Here is a 21,769-nt window from a genome sequence, read left to right on the forward strand (position 1 = left end):
TCAAGTATTGTGTCAAGCAAGGGCACAGTTGAATGATTCGGAGGAGATTTATCGAACTTCTTTTATCAAAAATAATTTCTTTTGTTTGTCAAATCTCTAGACATAAGGGAAACTTCAAATGCAACAACAAAGCTAGCTTAAGAATTGCTTTAAGTCACGAGTTTGAATCTCAAATATTTTGGTACTTTTGCAATTTTTAAAAGAATTTTATTAAAATTGCTGGCTTCATTACTAGATCAATGGTTTGTAGAGCTTCATAATTTCTATTTTTGGTAGTTTCTTGTTTGTTTTACTCAGCTCAGCTCTAACTTCATCGAAACACAACTATAATTGAATTTGTGAAAGATGTCATAGTCAATACTATTGAAACTTAAAAGAAAAATATCGAATTGAAAAGATAATTCTCTCATCGTACCCCTAGCCACTAACCAAAAGATGCCTTAGAAACGTCACTATCGGAAGTACCAAGTCAAATTCTAAGAAGAATTAGCATAATAATTAATTAATAGTTTAAGATATTCATGCATTTATAAGCCATGATTGGCTTTGGATTATATAGTAAATTATCATGTGTCTTTCATGAAAAAAAAATGAAAAAAAATAATAGCTGGCTTAAAATATTAGAAAAAGAAAACTTACCTAAATCTCTTACTAGTGCACCAATAATTGAGATTTGAAACAATACCAACATACTCCGTGTGATCCTACAAAGCAGTTAAATTTGAGAAAGATAGAATATACGCAACACTACTTCTTCTTTTTAAAAAATAGAGAAATTATTTTTGAGTAGATTCACAACTCGAGAAAAAATTAATTTTAAAGTCCAAGGTGTAATATCATACATATTTCAATATCTATATTTCAAATTTGAAATTAAATTAATATAGATAAATAAGTGTGATCTTACAAATAAGTGTTTTCTTTTTTAATGAGCTATATGTAGTACGAATCCTATTGGATAAATTTGCAATCGAAATTCCCTTTTTAGTTTTTTTCTTTTCTATATAGTTTAATGGTTGAAAAAAATTAGGGTGAATTTACATTATTTGTTACATATTCCTAAAATCCAATAATTTAACCAAAATTTTATCTTTATATTAAAAATTTACTTAATATTTATATACAAATAATCTATTTCAAATTTATTAAGATATACCGTCTAAAATCTAGAACTCAAAAATTTAAACGACTAATTATATCCTATAAATATCATTGTTGATAGCTACGTTAATTAAAAAATATATATACTTCCCAATACAATAAATAATAATGAAAATTCTAAGGTTTGAAAATAATTAGTCAAACTTTCATCTCTTTGACTTTCAACATTATTTTTGGATTTTTAGGCACATGCATGCATGTATTTCATATTTTGTCAATACGAAAAAGGAGGCTTGTAGCCAAGATTAAATTATCTTTATATAATGAATAAATCATAAGTTTGAACTGTGAAAATAATCATTAATATTTATATTAAAATAAATTGTTTTTTGTTAAACCTGTTAAAGAGTATAATTCTTTTTTAAATTCTGTTAACGCGGAATATTTTTTACATCGATCTATTCTTATCTTGTTAATGTGAAAAGAGATTTTGTATATGTAGTATAAATAATAAAATAAATATTCTCAAAGGAGGGTTGTACCGTAAGAATTGATTATGTTTGGTAAATGATAACGTGTCTGCTGCATTTGTTTGGTAAAGTTTGATTAATTACAAAGTTTAAGAATGACTTGAGATTTTTAAAGTTTATGATTTTAAATAAGGCAGTAGGTAGGGGAGGGTTGTTTTGCTTTTCAAGGGCAGTGGTGGAGTCAGAATTTTCAATAAGGAGGTTCAAAATCTAAAAAAATAGACACACGAAGTAGCCGAATGGGGTTCAACATATACCTAAAAAGTTATTTTAACCATATATAAATTATATAATTTTCCGCCGAATGGGGTTCGGATGAACCCCCTAATAGTAAGGTGGCTCTGCCACTGCCGAGGATTTAGAGTTGTTGATATGTTTGTTATCATATTAGTCTCATTATTATTATTATGTAGTTTTTTTCTTTTGATATCTATCATCGTATGTTGTTACTTGCTATGATTTCTATATTATTTTAGAGAAAACAGCCAAATACCCCCTCAATCTATTACGCAATTCTCAACTACACACCAATACTTTACGGAGGTCTTATTATCCCCTTGAAGTATTTTGAACAGAAATATTAACACCCTTAAGTGCTGATGTGGGAAAAATTTTACTATGGGTGAGGCCCAACCAACCAAAGTTGGAAGAGGCTCCACCCATTTTTTGACATGTGGATCGTGGGGCCCAAACTATTAGTTAAAGCTGAAAAATGAAACCAAAAGGAGAGAGAATGTAAAGTTTGAGTGGGAATTGCAAGATAATTGTGGGGTCCATGTCAACTTCAATTAAATAAATTAAAATATTATATTGAAAGTAGGGGTGTGCAAAAACCGATTTAACCAATAAATCGAACCGAAAAAAACACTATTGGTTTATTGATATTGGGTTATTGGGCTAACGGATTTTAAACGGTTTTGCAAAAAAATTATTGGGTTATTGGTTCGGTTTTCGGTTTTATAATTTTTGTTAATGGTTAAACTGATAACCCAATAAGACTATACTAAATTTACTAGTCTTATTATTAATGGTTAAACGATTGTTATTTTCACACTTTTTGTTAATGGTTAAACGATTGTTACTTTCACACTTTTTCCTTTGAATGTGTCTAGTGTCTAAACTTGCAAGAAAAATGATTGTTACTTTTATGATTATTACTTTCATGCTAAATGTTGGAAAGATCATATGGTTTATTTGAAAATTTTCTTATCGTGTATATAATATATATGAGTATTTTCTTATTGGTTAAATCGAAAATCGAACCGTTAAGTACCATAAACCGATTAACCAAAAACCGATAAGAAATATGTTATTGGTTTGGTTATCGGTTTGATGTATTTACAAACCAAAAACCGATAAACCGAACCAATAACACCTAAAACCGAACCGAACCAACCAATGTGCACCCCTAATTGAAAGTGGAAAAGTGCAAGGGAATAAAAAGTCATATTATTAGTTGATCAATATTTTTATTTTCTATTTTATATCCACATTTATTTAACGTGTTGAATTGAATATCTATTAAAAATATTATTCTTATATTGAAATTTGTTTACACTCTATTTTCTTTAAACTCGCGTTACTTTTAAAAATAGTTCTATATTACAAGATAAGATAAGATTTGTGTATTTTTTATTGTCTTCAAACTAATTTACTATTAACGTCAAATACCAAATTGAAGACATGCATAATTCTAATCACCTATTAAATAAACCCTTTAATGCTACTAAAGCAATGGGGTGAAGAAATGGAGGACAATATGAAAAAAGAGCGGAAAAAAAGAAAGTGATATCGTTTGTTTTGAAAACTCGAAAATCTCATTAAATGATTGTTGGTTAATTTTATCATGTTGCGTTTCATTTACACAAAATATAAATTATTTCATTAGTTAAATTATTTATTGTAGTGACTAGTGAGAATGTACATTATGTTAGCATTTATTAATTGAGAAAAGGTTCTATACAAACTTGTGGTCCCTCCATCTCATATTATTAAAAATATTTTTTCGGAATTATTATTTATTTTAGATAATTAAAATAGAGTGTATTAAGAAGAGTTACAATTGTGATAAGGTATATTTCAAAAATACCTTTCTACCTCCACGAAATAGTGATAAGGTATATATGTGTATATTCCCACAATTGTGTGATCTCACTAGATATATTGTTGTTGTATAATTTTAAATGTGACACAATATTTGTGTGGCTATAAAAACTCTAATTAAGGGTATATAGAAAGTTAAAGTTGATTGTTTCTAAAAGAAATGTACCAATTTTTTTAGGACGGGCTACAAATAAAACACAACATATTATATGTAATCTCACATATAGGGTCTAAGGAGACTAGAGTATGTACACATACATTGTCCCTACGTCGCGAAAGTAGAGAGACTGTTTTTGAAAGATCCTTGACTTAAGTAATGCATATCAAGAACAGTTTGAAAAAGAAAATACAAAAATAAAAAAAGACATAACAAATAAAAAAAAAACATAGCATGCAAAAAACAAGAAACAACCACAAAATAATGGGATAATCAAAACACAAAAACCAACAAATTATAACAAAAATCCTTTTAAATTTGTGTCAAATTAAATAATCTTATAAAATCAACATAGGGAATATTCTTTTATTTTCTATCAATCTAATCAAAGTATCATAGGAAATTGAACCTCAATTGTTACTCGGGGCTTGAAAATTGACTTTTGAATATATACTAATAAAATATTCAAATCATTTGCAAGTATGTATAGGTACAAAATTGTATATAATCACCAAAGATATAATGGCGGAGTAATAAATACTTTAAGTTCGAACCTTGAATATAAGTCACTTTTGATAAAAAATAAAAAAATTCGTTACAAATTTAAATTGATCGAAATTTAAAATAGATACTGAACATCAAATGAGATAAGCCAAAAAAAGGGGAAGACAAAATGATGATAATATAAAGGAACAAAAATAATGTAGTGGACAAATGAGGCATATATCACTTTCTGAAGCCCCTTTTCTGCTAATTTTGTACTTTTGGACTTGAAATTTCGACCTATAATTAGAACTACAAAAAAATCTTTTTTTTGCAGCTATTTGCAGATTTGCTCCCTCAAATTCCTATCTTTCAACAATCCAATCAAATCTTTTGGTCATAAATAATTTCCTTTTGGACCATAAAAAAGACGGTACTTGCAAAACAAAATCTTAACCAAAAGATATGTTTGTTTAGCCAATACACATGATTTTATACAAGTGATATCACCTTTTTAAAATAAAATAAAAAATATGGCCGAATTTATAAGCTGATCAAACTAGTTTATAGGTACTTTTAATCTCATATCGAAGGTGTGATAAGGTTTAACAATTTTTTTTGATATACTATGTATATTCATAAGTCACAATAGAGTATGTTGGAGTTTTTTAGAAAAAGTAATTAATGTGTTTTGTTTTTTTTTAATTGAGTAAATTTTAGGTTTAACAAACATAAAAATCATATTAGCGCTTTATAGCTACAGTTTTGTTATTTGCGCTCCATAGCAAAATGTTTGTTATGGAGCATCAGAATTGTATAAAAATCGTAGGCAACATCTGATTGAATAAAATCGCAGGCATCTGATTTGTATAAATAAGGTATCTGTGTCTATGAAAATTGCTTTTGTATATGTATATGTTATTAGTGTTTGTATATCTACATAAAATTTGAATTCGTATACAATTGAATCGAGTTAAAACAATTGTATTTGTATATCAAATCTCTCTCTCGCTTTACACAAACACAAATTATACATTGTATTTTGTATAATTTGTGTTTGTATAAAGCGAGAAAAAGAGAAAGACAAAAGAGAACTAAGTAGAGAAATATTTGTATTTGTATAATTATAAGTATCTAAGACGAAGAGATATATATTTGTATATGTAGTTCTCTTCCGCTTTATACAAACACAAACACAATTTATACATTTGTGTTTGTATAAAGTGAGAGAGGCGAGGGAGAGTGGCGAGCGAAATCCAAGGAGAGTGGAGACTCTGAAGGACTTTACAGATCAGCACTCGACTTTCTTTATTTTGATCGGCTTCTCGTAGGGACAAACAAAACCAAGGTTTGTCATTAAAACTGAGTCGATGTCATCATCTCCGTAGGGCCTAAACTACCCCTACCCCACCACCGCATGCTTCTCGTCTCTACAAGGTGCCTATCGTCCCCGCTTAAGGTCCAAGAGACATTGGATTGCTATTAGGGTGAATTTAGACAAAGATAAAATATATGATTCCTAATAGGCCTACCTAGACACCAAGTCAAATAAATAGGACAACACTTAGCATGTAAATCTCATATTGACCTCTAGGTTTTCAATTAGCATGCTAGCAAACACAAGTAAGGTGAAAAGGTTGCATGCTAAGTGTGTGACATATTAACAAACATTATATCAATATAATTAATTTAGAGGAAAAAAAAATATTACAAGTGCAGAAATATTCATTTACTTTTAATGAGGCAGAAGATTGCTCACAGATGCATAAAATAATTTTTGTTTAAAGCAGATTATACTATTATTAACTAACATGCTAAAAGTGAATCGTTAATTTATTTTCAAATAAAAGAACAGTTTGTTAGTGCAGAAGTTACTTATTTTGAGTATATTTAAATTAGGGCAGTATGTTAAGGTGGCAGATTCATGCCGAAATAATTGATTTTAGGTGGCAGGAAAATGTTTAAGTGCAACAAATAATTATATGATTTTAAAAAAAAGTATCATAACAATGACCAAGATGCAGGAAATATTTTAGAGCAGTAACCAATTTTATTTAATTATTAGCACAGGTTGGTCAAGATTAAGGGCAGAAATATTTAAAACAGGGGCAGATTTAATTAGGTCAGCAAATTTGAAAATAGCAGATTTTAGAGAGACACAGAATATAATTATTAGTTAATTTTTAGGTGATTAGCAAATAGATCACAAAATGCAAGACATATTTCTATTTGCAAAGCATGTAGCGGATCAGAATGAATTATTAGTATTTTCATTAGCAAAACGGAGCAGAACCTAACTTATTTGAGCCAGATTCAATCTAGGAAGCAGATTATAATTTATTTTTTTAAATCAGAATTTTACTCTTTTTATTCATTAATATACTGATTGACATCTCAACTAATTAATTATGTCCTATAGGCATGATTTCTAAGTGTGAATATGCTGAAAATATTATCAAACCTATAGGCATGATATCTAATTCATTTACACAAATTATTAACCCTATAGACATGATATTTATCTAATATGTAACAAGTTTAAACTTATATGCATGATTTCTAAGCCCAAAACATATTGAAAAATTATTTAGACCCTATAGGCATGGTATCTAAGATGACGAAATTATATAAAGCATATTATGACAATTATTCAAAGTTTATTCATTTATTGTATAAAGGGAGCTTTAGTTGAATTACATGGAACAAGGAGCAAATACATCACTTATTTGTGAAATAGTTATGAAGATGGTTAATGCTAATCCCATAACACATTATAATAAGCAATTAAAACACAATCCACTTTTAAATTAATTAAAGGATTAAATAGATGATTAATGACAAAAGCATATTCCGTTAGATCTGAACATATTTGTTAAAAATACGGACTATTAAACAAATCTCAATCCTATAAGTATGGTTTCTAACGCAAACAAGTAACAATAAAAAATAAAATAAACAAGTAGCACGTAATTCCCTCCCCCCTTACACGATCCCCAATTATTTCATATAATAGAGTTAGAGTTATACAACAATATTACAAAATCCCATAAAATCAGCACTAATAGAAAGACAAACATCAAAATAAAGTAAAATAAGGCTCCGTCCAAATGTATTCCAATCCGGGCGAACTCTTCATGTGCCTTGAACTTCAAGTTCAAAACCTGCTAAAGGGAGTAGTGTAGTAGATACCTATAGTGACAAAGATATTCATAACACCGCATATTCATAGCAATCTATCACTTTATATATAGGCAACACACATAAGATTCGAAACGAATGAAGAATAATCAATAGATATATTATTACACACACAGAGAGAAGAACGAATAACTAAATCGGATGCTTCCTCATATTCAACTAAACACACAACAATGCAAACAATGCTAAAGATAAAAATTAAACTAGTGAATGGATACTAACCAGTTATGCAAAATTAAATATCAGCAATGAAGTTATTTGAATGGAAATGTCAGGTCCAAAACAGCAACACAACAATAAGAGACAAAGAGAGATCCAAAGCTTTACTAGAGTTCTTATTTTTCTTTTTATGAGTAACTATAAATTTTATTCTTAAAGCAAGTAAGTATGTGTCAAGTCTCTGGATATGAGCCTGTGAATAATGAAGAGAGGGGTCCTATTTATATATTAGAAGAGGGGCATATATAAGGGAATTAAATATTTTAAGGAATCAAATAATATACCATTTTCCTTATTTCAAAGGAAAGCCAATCAGACTTATTTAAAAAAAAAATCCAAATAATGAGCAATTAAATATGGCAAAGTTACAAATAATACGAGAACCGGTTAGCATGTATAAGGAAGACAATAATCAATTGAGTCAAATATTCACCAATTAAGGCAACCATAAACAAACAAATAAAGATCCGTCAACTCATTAAGGGGCAAACGGTTACTTAACAATAATCGCTAAATTAAGGGAAGGAAAGGAATATTCATACAACACGATTGCTTAAACAAAATATAAATAAAAAGGTAAAGGAATCAATTAGACAGTCATTAGCTCAATAAACTTATTCACAATAATTCAATGAATGGTCAGGTCATAGATTACCACCAATTACCAATCCATATTGCATGCAACAAGTTTAACAAATATTAGAACATCAATTCAAGCAATTTAGGCAAAATGGAAAATATTATCAGCAAAAGGACAATCTTGAATTTTAAGGGAAGCAAATATTATGATCAATTAGGAGAAGCAACTATCATAAGCAGTCGGAAATTAGCAATTCCATCATCATTATGACAAAGTAAACCTCAACGGAGACATCTCAAACAACCAACATTAGATATTAGCATATTGTTAAAGAGAGCAATCCACTATATTGGAAAAGATCACCAATATTTCATGCTTGAGCCCCACCTTTGCAGTAACTATTGACTATCACAATGTAGCAAACATAAAATTACAAGAACAAAAATTTGTTAGAAGATGGACAATAATTAAATAAAGATGAACCTGGACGGATCTGAATTATGTTTAGTCTTCTAAAAGTTTTATTAAGTTTACTTTATTTCTGTCTTCTCCCGGTTTTGAATTCTATCTTTCTGATTTGGGTTTGCGGTTTTAATAATATTCTAGAATTCGTCGTCTGAAACATTAATTTCAATGGAGTTCAATGTTGCTGCTGATTTTTCGATGTCCGACACGAAAGAGAGGAGAGGCGGGCAGAGCGAGAAGAGAGGAGGCGATGGGCGGCGTTGCCTATGGTCGCTGAGCGAAGTTTCCTTCGCCGGAGCCTGCTGCTGGCCGGCATCGCTCACTGGAGCTGTTGTTGGTTGCTGCTGTTTCTCGGAGCTGCTCGCTGCTGTGGCTGTCCTCGCCGGTTGGAGCTGCTGCTCGCTGGTTCGGAGCCGCTTCGCCGGAGCTCGCCATTGGCTGGTCGTTGCTCGGAGCGGCTGGGGTTGCTGTCCGGCTACTTCCCTTTGCCGGCTGGTTGCTGCTGCTTTTGCTGGAAAAAGAAAAAAAGAGGTGAGGGAGAGAAAGAGGTTGCTGGTGCTGCTGGTGGAGAGAGGAGGGAAAGGAGAATAGGTGAGGGAGAGAGAGCAGGACGGCTGCCGCAAGCAGGTGGTGATGAGTTTCACCGGAAAAAAAATGGAGAGGAGAGCTGAGGGAGGCGGCTGATCTGTTGAGAAAGAGGAGAGGAAAAGAATATGTGCTAGAGACAGGGGCGGAGCTACCCTTGCCTGAGGGGTGTCAAGCGACACCCCTTCATCGGAAAATTACGTTGTATAGGTAAGTCAAATTCTGATTTTATACCTATATATATTAGAATTGACACTCCTGAACCAAGTTGAAGGGTTGGTTCAGCGGTTCAGGGGCTACAAAGTTCTGCCTTGTCATTGACCTAGGCGTTGGGAGTTCGAACCTTGCTGAAGTCTATTTTTTTTAAAGGCTTTCAGCATTTTTTTTCTACTTTTCAGACAACTGTAACTTTTTTGTCTTTAGTTTTTAGATAGCTAAACGTTTTTTCCTCCAATTTTTAAACCATTGACTTAAATTAAGTTTACTTTAATATTTTATTTTTTTAAAAGAAATAAAATACACTTTAGGGATTTAGAGTCAAGGGATTAAACAAATCCCCAATTCCAAAATCAAAAGTTTTGAAGAGGAAGAGTCCAAAAAAGTCGTCTTTGTTCGCTGACTGCGTCGTGCAGTCGTCTTCAGACTTGAATCACCATTGCTCGGCGTCAATCTACCTCCTGGTCATGGCAACGATAAGTTCCTACTTTCTTACACCTTGTATTTATTTTCCTCGTCCAATTTGTTGATGGACTTAATGATCTCTCAAGAAAATTAGTTGAGACAAAGAAGAACCTAAACTTTCCTCTTGTATTCCGCTTAGTAAAAATTGCTTTGCTTTTACCAGTTGCCACTGCATCCGTTGAAAGAGCTTTTTCGGCAATGAAGTTTATTAAAAATGCCTTGCGGAATCGGATGAATGATGAGCTTTTGAGCGGTTGTCTAGTTCCTTATGTAGAAAAAGATGTATTTATTAATATTTCTAATGATACTATTGTAAAAACATTTCAAGAGATGAAACCGCGTCGAGTACGGTTGTAATAATGTAATTATGTTTTGCTTTTATTAGTAAAATTTATTTTGTTGAATTTTTTGTGTGCATACTACTTTATATTTTGACACCCCTCAATCTAAATCCTGGCTCCGCTACTGGCTAGAGTGAGAGGAAGAGAATGAGAATAGTTTTTAGGGTTTTGGTCTTTTGAAATTAGAATAGGAAAGAAATAATTGATTTAATCTCATCCGTTGAAACAATCTAAGATGAGTGGTCAGGATTAAATGGGACGAGATTAATGGTTAGGATTAAAAGATAGGGCTTTAGGAATTGAATTGAAAATGGCTATGATTTAAAACACAGATGGCTATAATTGAAAAGAGAATTGGAATTGGAGTGGCTAGAATTGAAATAAAAATTGGATAGTTTAGGCTATAATTTAAATGATTTAAAGGAAACTTAAGGAGATGCTATTCAATTAACAAAATACTACATATATTATAAAATTTTCATATAAATTATACACATCTAATTTTTAAAACATTTAAATAAAGTAATTATTTCGAGTTTAACTATCAATAAATATAATAATAATAATATATTTTAATGATATTTACAATAATTTTTATAAATCATGCATACTAAATTATATAATGTTTAGACAAAATTGATTAAAATTTTAAACTCAAAATACGTTTTAAAATTAAGTATTTAATCGAATAGCATTCCCAAAAAGGTTAAAGGTCGGTCAAAATTGGGTGTCAACATCTCCCCTTAGTGAAAAGTATTTGAAACACTTCTCTACTATCACAAAGTGTAGCTTGAGAAGCATATGTACAAGCTTGTAACTAAGGACAGGATCTTTTCGGATGTCTCATCCCATATGTCTTCTAAATCTATAAAATGTTTGGGGGGAAATGAAAAATTAAAAGATCATTTTAGTCAAAAACACTCAATTATGACATCCTTGGCTAGTTTCGACAATTGATCGGATCGAGTTAGATATGAGCTTGTAAAAATGGGTTTAGAGAAACATAATCAAATTGCTCAATTTTTCAGCCTAAATAAATTAAGTACTTTTGTTGTTGAATTACCATTCAAAAGCCAAAATGGGAGTACTTCTATCATTCCATTTCAACCAATGCAACTTTTTTGGCATCCAAAAGACGAACGAGATAGTTGTTTGTTGTTCCAAACCCGTTAAGCAAAGAACTTGCTTAGAACAATTTCTTCGTGTTGTTGATTTTTAGGTTAAAACAATTACTTGACAAGTCTATCAATAGCTATGATTATTGAAATTGTTGCAAATCAATAGTAGCAAATTTAGAATTTCGAGTCAGTAAGTTATATTCTTTATATATATGGGTTTTTAACACATCCTATAATTCAAGCTAAAATCGATGAGTTCTATCGAATCCGTTGCGTGTAATTTAACACAAATTTTGCATTGTGTCGATGCTTTTTTAAATATTAAAGAAAAGTAATACGTAATATCTTTTGCAATGCTCTTAAAAGACTAAAAGTTTTTTAGTACATTATTAAACCACTACTAAAAGCAAGATTCCATTTTCTTTTTTTGGGGTCTCTACTTTTTATTGTAATAGAATTATGATGGTTTATTATACTTATATATTACCTCTATCTATACTTGTTATCACAATTGATGATGATACCTTACACTCCTTAAATTTAAAAATTTTAAATCTGTCTCTAATAACATGCATAGGAATTCAAGTATTGTGTCAAACAAGGGCATAATTGAATGATTCGAAGGGGATTTATCGAACTTCTTTTATCAAAAATATTTTTTTTTTGTTTATCACATCTCTAGACATAAGGGAAACTTCAAATGCAACAACAAAGCTAGCTTAAGAATTGCTTTAAGTCACGAGTTTGAATCTCAAATATTTTGGTACTTTTGCAATTTTTAAAAGAATTTTGTTAAAATTACTGGCTTCATTACTAGATCAATGGTCTGATGATGAAAAGGTGCAAAATAGAAGGGAGGGTAGGGTTGATCGGTATAATGATGATAGGAAAGAGAAGAGGAGGAACGTAGTAAGAGAAAAGAAGGATGATGGTGATGACCATGATAGAAAGGATACAAGGCAAAGGATTGGGGCTGATAAGCATGGAAAAGACAAAAATAGGGAAGATAATACCCAAGAAGACGGGGCACTGAAAGCCAGTGACGTTTCCAAGGTGCAAAAGCAAGATGGTAATTTGAATGTCGATACAGCAAAATTGGGCAGGAGTGGGGGAGTGTACATTCCACCATTCAAATTGGCTATGATGATGAAGGAGGTTCAGGACAAGAGCAGTGTTGAGTACCAGAGGATGACTTGGGATGTTCTCAGAAAGAGTATCAATGGACTGGTGAATAAAGTTAATGCAGCAAACCTCAAAAACATTATTCCAGAGTTGTTCGCAGAGAATTTAATTCGAGGGAGGGGTTTGTTTTGTAGATCCTGTATGAAGTCCCAAATGGCTTCTCCGGGTTTTACTGATGTGTTTGCTGCTTTGGTTGCGGTCGTTAATACCAAGTTCCCTGAAGTGGGTGATCTTTTGTTAAGAAGGATCATACTGCAGCTGCAAAGAGCTTATAAACGTAATGATAAGGTTCGTATCTCTTGCTTTCGTGCTTGCAGTACATTTTTTATTTGTGCAACATATTGTATTGTTCTTGTACAAATGATAAGGTTTGTATCTCTAGTAGTGCAGTTAGTCTCATCACTTCAATGCAGTCCGAATCTGTTCATAACCTTAGCAGGACAAAAAAATCTTGTCGTAATTTGTCTCACCCCTAATTTTTTACGCTTGCAGCCTCAGCTGTTAGCAGCTGTCAAATTTATTGCTCACCTTGTGAACCAACAAATCGTCCACGAGCTTATTGCTCTTGAACTACTCACGGTTTTGTTGGAGAAACCTACTGATGATAGTGTTGAGGTTGCGGTTGGTTTTGTTACAGAATGTGGTTCAATGCTTCAGGACCTCTGTCCACGAGGATTACATGGTGAGTACACATTGAAAGTTTGTTATAGAATATTCACGACTTATATTTTCGTTTATTTATTTGAAGATTTTGCTTTGGTTGCCATGTTAATACCTTTTTCCTTTTAAATAGGAATCTTTGAGCGGTTCCGTGGTATACTTCATGAAGGAGAAATAGATAAACGTGTTCAGTTCTTAATTGAAAGCCTCTTTGCATTGCGTAAAGCAAAGTTTCAGGTGAGTTTGCTTTTTAATTGTTTTCTGAGTAAAAAAATACTACTCGATAATTTATTGTTTTCTGAGGAAAGATTATATTTTATCCCTTATTTATCAAAGCAAGAATATTAGATCCCTTACATGCATCCTACTCAGGGTTACCAAGCTGTGCGTCCAGAACTTGACCTTGTTGAGAAGGAAGATCAACTAACACATGAAGTCTCTCTCTCAGATACAATAGATCCAGAAATTACTTTAGGTATGTCATGATCAATTTTATAGTAGAAGTATTAAAACGGATTGCCTTTGGAGGCTACTAGATATTTTGTTTCGTGGAGCAACTATATGGAATGTCGATTTTTATGTTTGCTTTGCGTGCTCAGATATTTTCAAGCCGGATCCTAATTTCCTAGAGAACGAAAGAAAGTATGAAGAATTAAAGAAGGCAATACTTGGTGAAGAATCTGAAGAAGGAGATTCTGATGCCGAATCAGAGGATGAAGATGACAATGAAGATGAAGAGTCTGAAGAAGAAGATGAGGAGCAAATGCAAATAAAGGACGAAACAGAGACAAACTTAATCAACCTTCGGAGAACGATCTACCTTACTATTATGTCTAGCGTTGACTTTGAAGAAGCAGGGCATAAGCTGTTGAAAATCAAACTAGAGCCTGGTCAGGAGGTTGGTATCATGATCTCTTTCTTATATTTTGTGTTATTCTGCTACTGTTGAGTCTTGTCCTTCGCGAAACTGTGTGCATGCTTACATGGATTGACATGTCCATATATTTGCATGTGCTTTGAGTTTCGAAAGGTAGTGATGTCGCCTTTGATTTGTTAAACATTATATGAAAAGGGCTATAAGTTTAAAGGGAAAACGTAATTGAACATTAAAAAAGGTGTAGGAAAAACTTAGTTTCTGGATACAAAAAAAGAGTAGAAATAACCAAAACATGAGCTTTCGTTGAATCCGACTTCTCCTTGTATTTTTCATGGATAGCATAGAGGCATTATCATTCTATCATGCATACCATAAACCAAATTTCTGGTGTTCCGTTATACTGATGGTTGAGGAATAAAAGATGGACATGGACGTAGGTAATAATTAGCTTGCCTTGTGGTCCATGCAGGTGGAGATTCATGTAGCCCACAATGCAATTTCTAACATTGATAAATTGCGGGATTAATTAACGCATGTTTCATTTGTAACTATCATAGGAGGACACAAGATTCCCTTGACTCTATTTTCCCGAAGGACAATCCCAAGAATACAAGGTTTGCTATCAACTTTTTCACTTCCATTGGTCTCGGTGGAATTACTGAAAATCTACGAGAGTATTTAAAGAACATGCCAAGGCTTATCATGCAACAACAAAAGCCCGTTTCTGAATCGGATGATGAGTCTGGGAGTTCTGGTTCAGAATCTGAATCATCATCATCCAGTTCTGACGACAGTGATAGTGAAAGTGATGATAGTCGAAGGAAGCGGAGGAGGAGAAGATAGATGAGCCATGTATCTTCGAAGAACAAATTCCCAGATTGTACGATTTGGCATTGTCTTCAAATTCTATCGTCTCTGATTCAAGAGTTGATGGGACTTGGTTAGTTAATTATAGAAGAAATATCAATGTAAAGACTGCAACCAAGGTGAGTTGTGTAAAATCTTGGAAAAGGAAGATCAACATCTCAAACTATGGCCTCAGAAACAAATCTGGAAGTCATGAGCTCCTCATAGAAGTGAAGCGCGTTTATCTTGGGTTGTTATTTATGTGGGCAACCATGCTGAAACTCTTATTCGTCTCTTTTTGCACTGTCCTATTACACCATTCTTAACTTTGTCTAGCACTGGACAAAACAAGAATAAGCGGGTGGTACGCTATTCCAGCTTGTATCTTGTTATTTAGCTTTACTGGAATTCTTAAAGAGCCTCTCTAAAGACTTGAGGAGGGATATATTGTGGATCTTTTGCTCACTTGTTCAGAATCCCAGCACTACATTTGTGCCTTTTATGAATACAATTATTCACCATTTACCAAAAAAAAATGAAGTGAAGTTTAGGGGACCTTATATTGCTTGGAAACCTAAAAATTCAAACTATTTTAATTGTTCCGTACAAGAAACAAGAGACGTTAACTAAATAGGTAGCAAGCTGTTCATATGAGATCCGAATACCTCTTAGGTTCGGGATGAAGCCAAGCTGATACATATGATAGGTTAATTGTTCCGAAATCAAAACAAAAAATTGTGACTAAATAGGCAGCAGCTACGTAAATGACAGCTTATATCATGAATAAGTTGTGGACTAGAATCGTTTTATCGGGGCCTTGATCATGCAAGAAATTTAAGAAACAAATTTTATCAACAAACCAGCCATTACATGGCAGCAACACACAAACACAAACACAAAATTTACAAACATAGCAGACAAACCTTCCCTCGCATGTCAACCCCCACCCCCACGCCACCACACAGCATATGAAACTTCATGTCACAGTTGCACAACTTCTCTAGCATGACTAAAAGATTCATGGATCAAACCACAAGTATACTTTATGGTGCCTTAAGAACATCTTGAATCAAAAAGATCAATTCCATTTATGAAGAGTTTAGGATCTCTCTTCCTCCCATATCAAAATCTTCTGATCATACTGCAAGTACTATGATCACAATTAGAAGTATGATCCCAAATATCACCAGAAGCAAGCAGGTCTGCAGAAAAGAAAATCCGTTAAGAATGCGCTGCGAGGAATATAAGATGAAAAGATTTATGATTTTTTATATAAAGTGGCGAGGAATGAATGTTAGTAATTATATTTTCCACCTACATTTGATAGGGAATGATGAGGTTGAACGATTCAACACCATCCAAAAGGGCTTAAAATCAACCCCACTTCTAGAGGCGGATGTAGTCTCTAGGCTGCGTGTTCATCTGAACCCACGATATGTTTTTTTAATAACCGTGGTTTCGGGCAAGCTTGTGAGCGCCTCAACTAATTCATTTGAACCCATAATTTTTTAATAACCATGGTTTCTGGGCAAGTTGGTCCCCACTCCTAAAAGATGAAAAGCCGAACCTAAGAAAACTAATCGCATGACTTGACTTGTCATTATGATTCATTAAAACTTCGACCCACGACTGCCTCATAATGGCACTTCAAATTTGGTACCACAACCATGCCCAGAATTAAGTAGCAAATTGGCATAACTACTCTTCTTCTCTCTATTTCTGTTAAACCATGCTGTAACTAGAACATCTAGTTACCATTTAGTCATAGCTTGCAAAATGCAGCACCTTAATGCTATGACAAGTTTCCCATCGTCCACATCTATATTCTCGAAGATCCAAGAGTCTAAACATACATGTTCTCATGGAATATAAGCAGAATAAAACCGAGCCAGATTTATGTTCAGGAAAAATTTGTATAAGTAATGGAAATACCAGAGATGAATTTGATCTTTGGGTCTTTGCAGCTTTAGCAAGTTGTGATCTCCCTTGTGCAGTAGCAGCATGAGAATTCTCAATGTTGGAGCCAATATCATCTGAGAAAAGGAGAATTGTATACGTCAAATAATGTCCTCTAAAGATTTGAAAGTTCAAAACGAAGGAAAGTGATTTACCAATCATAGTTCCTTGCTCGTGAACAAGAACGGCAAGATCCTTGAAAATCTCATTCACTTCACCAATCTGTTGTTGTACTTCTTGTATTCCAAGATCTCTTTCCTCAATAATAGCTTTCATTAAAAGCAATCTCATTGTCTAAATGCAAAATATCCTGCCTGAAGCAAGGGGCACGTGGAACACAAAACAACCAGATCAGAAATGAAGATATGTCTTAAGGATGCAAAACATTATCTTTGATCATATTGCCATCACCAGAATAGTTCCATAAGAAAAGTCAGATGTCAATAAAAGTTCAGCACATGGCCAAAAAATGCAAGTTTTCAATTTATTGTTTCATGGAAGCTAATCATTTGTCATGTCGGTGCTAATATATAAGGTGAATTAATTCAACTCGTTGGCCTCTGATACCCTTTCCCAGAGAACCTATGTCGAAAGATGGTTCTCAACATACGAGATTCTATCCTCTATACAAACAAGGACCTCGTAAGTCCCCCAAAAAGTAACTAGAGACAAAACATTCCTATGCAATTTTACAAAATCTTGTTCCACCCCATCAAATGTCCTATTTCCCTTTCCACATGATTGTTAAGGGGTCAGCAATCCATACCCTAGGGCTTCTCTATCCCATCCTATGAGTCCAACTTTGCAAAGCCTCCTTGACTGTACCCGACATCACTGATTGAATCCGAAACAAATCCGTGGCTACCCTCCATAACCGATTAGCCACATTACAGTGCAAAAGAAGATGATCAGCATTTTCACATCCACTCTTACACATAAAGCACTAACTGACATAGCTAATCTTCCTCTTTCACAGATTTTCTGCAGTTAAATTGCACCCCTTGCCGCCAACCAAACAAAGAAGCACACCTTACTCGGTGCCCTAGGAATCCATGGACTCCTTGTCTCAATCCCCTTGAACTCCCAAAGAAACCGAATGGACTCCTTCATCAAAAAACAACACTAACACCACATAAATTTAACCTTTACACCATTGGAAGCTCATTACCCAACACCCTAAGCCCCGAGCTTCATTTGTAATCTGATTTCTCTGTACCACAGCAAACAGTCTTCTATCTAACGTGGCACTAACCCATCAGTTGTCTAGAGACCAAACTCAAAGGTGAATTTCATTTCCCTGTATGCCTATAACTGATGGTTATCTTGCTGGTGAATTTTAGCAACCAATTCAACCATCAATGTTTCTTTTTCTTTTTCTTTTTTTGAAATTAGTAATTTTGTCAACCATCAATGTTTCTTTGACTAATGCATGTCTGAATTTGATAAAAATGAGTCTTAACAACCTAGAGACGAGCAAAAACTAGTAAGAAACAACAAATTGAATAATAGAACTAGACTAACTCACCTTCTTGATTCCACAAGGAGAGCTCGCTGTTCCATACTATTATCTGCAGCAACTTCTACCTCACTGGCTGTGTAACTGTTTACCACGACATAATATAAATGAAGGGTATGAGCAAAAATGTGGGGCAACAAATACAGATGAAGTGTATGATTCATTAAATCTATAAAAATGAGACTGTAGAGTACACATCATAGCACTAAAAGTTTCTTTTTATGTAGTTCTTCATATGCCAGTAACTCTGTTTACTAAATGACAATTACCATAATTGCCGCTGACATTACCTAGAAGGAAGAACAGCTTGGGGAATGAAAGGTGTATATGCTGTCTCCCTCTCTGCTGCAAGTCTCTGAGCCTTTTGAAACTCTTTCAAGACAGCTTGAAAATCTTTAGCAAGTTTAGCATCTGTTATTTTCTTGCTAGCCTGAGAAAAAGCAGTATAAACATAAATTCATATATGTGAGAAAGTTATAATAAGAAGACGATGAAATACACATCAGAGTTCATACATTCAGCCATCTCCATATAGAAAAGGATGAGAACTTAGTATATAAGAAACTCACAAAGAAATAAGACAAACAGTATGTGTTTAAATATATGAGACCTGAAAATGTATACCCATCAAGATCAACAGAAGTGGATGAGGAGAAATATCGAGCTCTTTAAAACTTACACTGACATCAGCATGATGATCTGTTTCACTTGCTTGCTTAAGTTTAGCAGATGTATCTTTGACTAACTGGCCAATATGTACCCTTGTCTTGTGCCTGCAGTTGAGCAAAATTAGCACAGTTACCACCAAATAAATGTTCGATCAAATGCCAACTACTATTTTTTTAACCACAAGCTAAAAGGTAGGCAACATCTTTGAGCTCCGTTGGAACACTTGACACTGCTTCTAAACAATAATATTGGAATAACAGTAATGTGGAGCATCTGGTAGAGGTTAGCTAAAAATTGAACAGACAAATTTCAACATTTTCCAAAATCAATGTACTGCACTTTCCCCACCACCCTTTCATTTTCCTAGTAACCCACCCCTAATGTCAACCCTCTTTTCTCCCAGGGAAGGAGTGAGACAGCACTTAACATCAGTCCATCCAGAAAGCATTTGATAGGCAATAAGTAAACAATTGCTCAGCCATCCTTAATTGTCCAGTAGACTAAATCCACGATATACTTGCTACCTTCCACCGTACCACCTAACTATGTTCACCAAAGCTTGGACAGATAGCAAGGAATCACCTTTTCTTTTTGCCTCTGACGGGAAATGAGAACCCGAGACTGCATGGTTTGCCTCTACTGGGAATTGAGAACCCGAGACTTCATGTTCTCAACCCACTTCATTGACCACTAAGCGCCACATTTAGGTGACCTCAATCAACAATCAATCAATCACCTCTCAATCCCAAACTAGTCATAATCTACTATATCCATTTTCAGCTCCTTTTGGATAAATCATCATAATTATACTATTTCATTTTGAATTCGACATATATTAACACCCCCTTTACTCTGAACTTTCAACGAGCTAAAACTAACATACACTAATTATGCAATTCAACCTAATCTGATACAAAACTTTGAATTGTATATGTTAAAGAACACTTACAACTTTTCACGTAGCTCAGGCGTATCTTTTGGGGTACCAAGTGTATTCACTAGCCTCTGAAACGTAGACACAGCAGTATTGATCTGGAAGATTCCAGAAGCCACTGCTTGGGTTGGGTCTTGCTTCCCATTTGTCTGGAACCGACGAGACCCCAAAGGTCGACCCGATTCCAAATCTTGAAAACTCATACTTTTGTTCTATTTTTTTCGAAAAATCTCAACTACCCAACAATCAAAATCTACAGTTAAATACACAGAGACAAACAAAATCAAATCTTGATCACGATAAAAAAAATGGGGTTTGGGCAATTTGTAAGGAAATTGATAAGGGCAAAATTTTCAGGTGAAATTCCCAAAAACCAAGAATCTGTAATTATATGTACAGAGACAAACAAGATCAAATTTTTATCACAAATATGTCAAGATTATGAAGTTTTGGAAGTTGGGTTTTGGGGAATTTGGAAGAAAATGGAGAGAAAATTGAATTCTGATGAAGAAGAGAAGTAAGAAATCTTTTTGAGCTTTCAAAAAGGGGAAAGGAAATGGTGTGCATTTTGTGTGAGGCGCAGGTCTCATTGTCCCTTTGGATGTGACACAGCTCAGCTGGTTGCCACTTGGCAACTTACCTTTATATTATTCAAACGTAATATATAAATGTGTTTTTTAACTTGCTTTAACTGATATTTATGTCTTTCAATTTTTAGTGTGCATAAAAAGACACTTATAACTTGTATAAAGCTAAACAAGTAGGATACGTTTATGTATTATGACTATTCAAATATAGTGTAATCACCTACTTCATTTGAATCGAACGTGGAGGTGAGAATTAATGTGCAAGTCTTCAGTGAGAGAAAAAGTTTCAAGTATCTTGGATTAATAGTTTAAGAAAATTGGGAGATGGATAAGGATGTTGCCCATTGTATTGGAGTCGGGTGAATGAATTGGAGAGTCGCATTCGTGATCTTATGCAACAAGAATATGACATCAAGACTAAAGTGAGTTTTACAGAGTGTTTTGTTAGATCAACTATGTTGTATGTGGTGAAGTATTGATCGATCAGAGCGCACATGTCCAAAAGATGAAAGTAACAAAAATGAAGACGTCAAGATGGATATGTGAGTATAGTAAGAGAGATATAATTAGGAATAGAGACATTAAGGATAAGGTGGGAGTAGTCCATATGGTGGAAAAGCTAAGGAAAGCAAGATTGAGATGATTATGGTATATGAAGAGAATATGTAAGATGTTCAAATGAGGATATGTGAATTGATTGTGGCTGGTTTGAAGAAAGGTAGAAGTAGGCTGAAGAAGTATCGCGGGAAGGTAACTAAACATGACATAATTTACTTGTAGTTTAGCAAGGACACGATCATATGATAGAAAAATATAGAGGTCGGGGATTAAGTAGAAAGTTAGTGGATGAATGTTATCAAGTTTTTCCTTCTCAGGAGTATTCCTATCACTTCCCTATTATTTTAGTCTTTGATTGTTATTATTATTTGTTATTTTTTTTGTTCCTATTATTTGTTATTTGAAATTTTTGCCAAATATAAT

The 21,769-nt window shown here is 33.5% G+C and overlaps 1 protein-coding gene and 1 pseudogene across 2 annotated transcripts; one reads left to right on the top strand and one right to left on the bottom strand.

Moving 5' to 3' along the window:
- Positions 1-9,102: 9,102 nt before the first annotated feature.
- Positions 9,103-15,183, top strand: LOC125814739 (uncharacterized). The gene is made up of 8 exons (XM_049494201.1): positions 9,103-9,463; positions 10,266-10,355; positions 12,379-13,031; positions 13,236-13,425; positions 13,537-13,640; positions 13,776-13,878; positions 14,003-14,333; positions 14,838-15,183. Exons 1-8 carry the CDS (start codon positions 9,103-9,105, stop codon positions 15,121-15,123), a joined length of 2,118 nt encoding a protein of 705 aa, XP_049350158.1. The 3' UTR covers positions 15,124-15,183.
- Positions 15,184-16,178: 995 nt separating this feature from the next.
- LOC125814474 (syntaxin-22-like) lies at positions 16,179-20,736 on the bottom strand (annotated as a pseudogene). The gene is made up of 7 exons (XR_007442123.1): positions 20,217-20,736; positions 19,278-19,371; positions 18,889-19,028; positions 18,608-18,682; positions 17,238-17,396; positions 17,059-17,159; positions 16,179-16,328 (listed from the first exon to the last, which is right to left on the bottom strand). The product of XR_007442123.1 is annotated as a syntaxin-22-like (transcript).
- Between the last annotated feature and the right edge of the window lie 1,033 nt (positions 20,737-21,769).

This window comes from Solanum verrucosum, unplaced genomic scaffold, assembly GCF_900185275.1.
Source record: "Solanum verrucosum unplaced genomic scaffold, falcon-dt-bn FXZP01000268.1, whole genome shotgun sequence".
In the NCBI taxonomy this organism is placed as follows: domain Eukaryota; kingdom Viridiplantae; phylum Streptophyta; class Magnoliopsida; order Solanales; family Solanaceae; genus Solanum; species Solanum verrucosum.

Coding starts and splice junctions, on each gene's coding strand:
- LOC125814739 (XM_049494201.1), top strand. CDS start 9,103: ATGGTCGCTGAGCGAAGTTTCCTTCGCCGGAGCCTGCTGCTGGCCGGC. Junction 13,426..13,536: donor CTGTCCACGAGGATTACATG/GTGAGTACACAT, acceptor CCTTTTAAATAG/GAATCTTTGAGCGGTTCCGT. Junction 14,334..14,837: donor ATCTCTTTCTTATATTTTGT/GTTATTCTGCTA, acceptor TAACTATCATAG/GAGGACACAAGATTCCCTTG.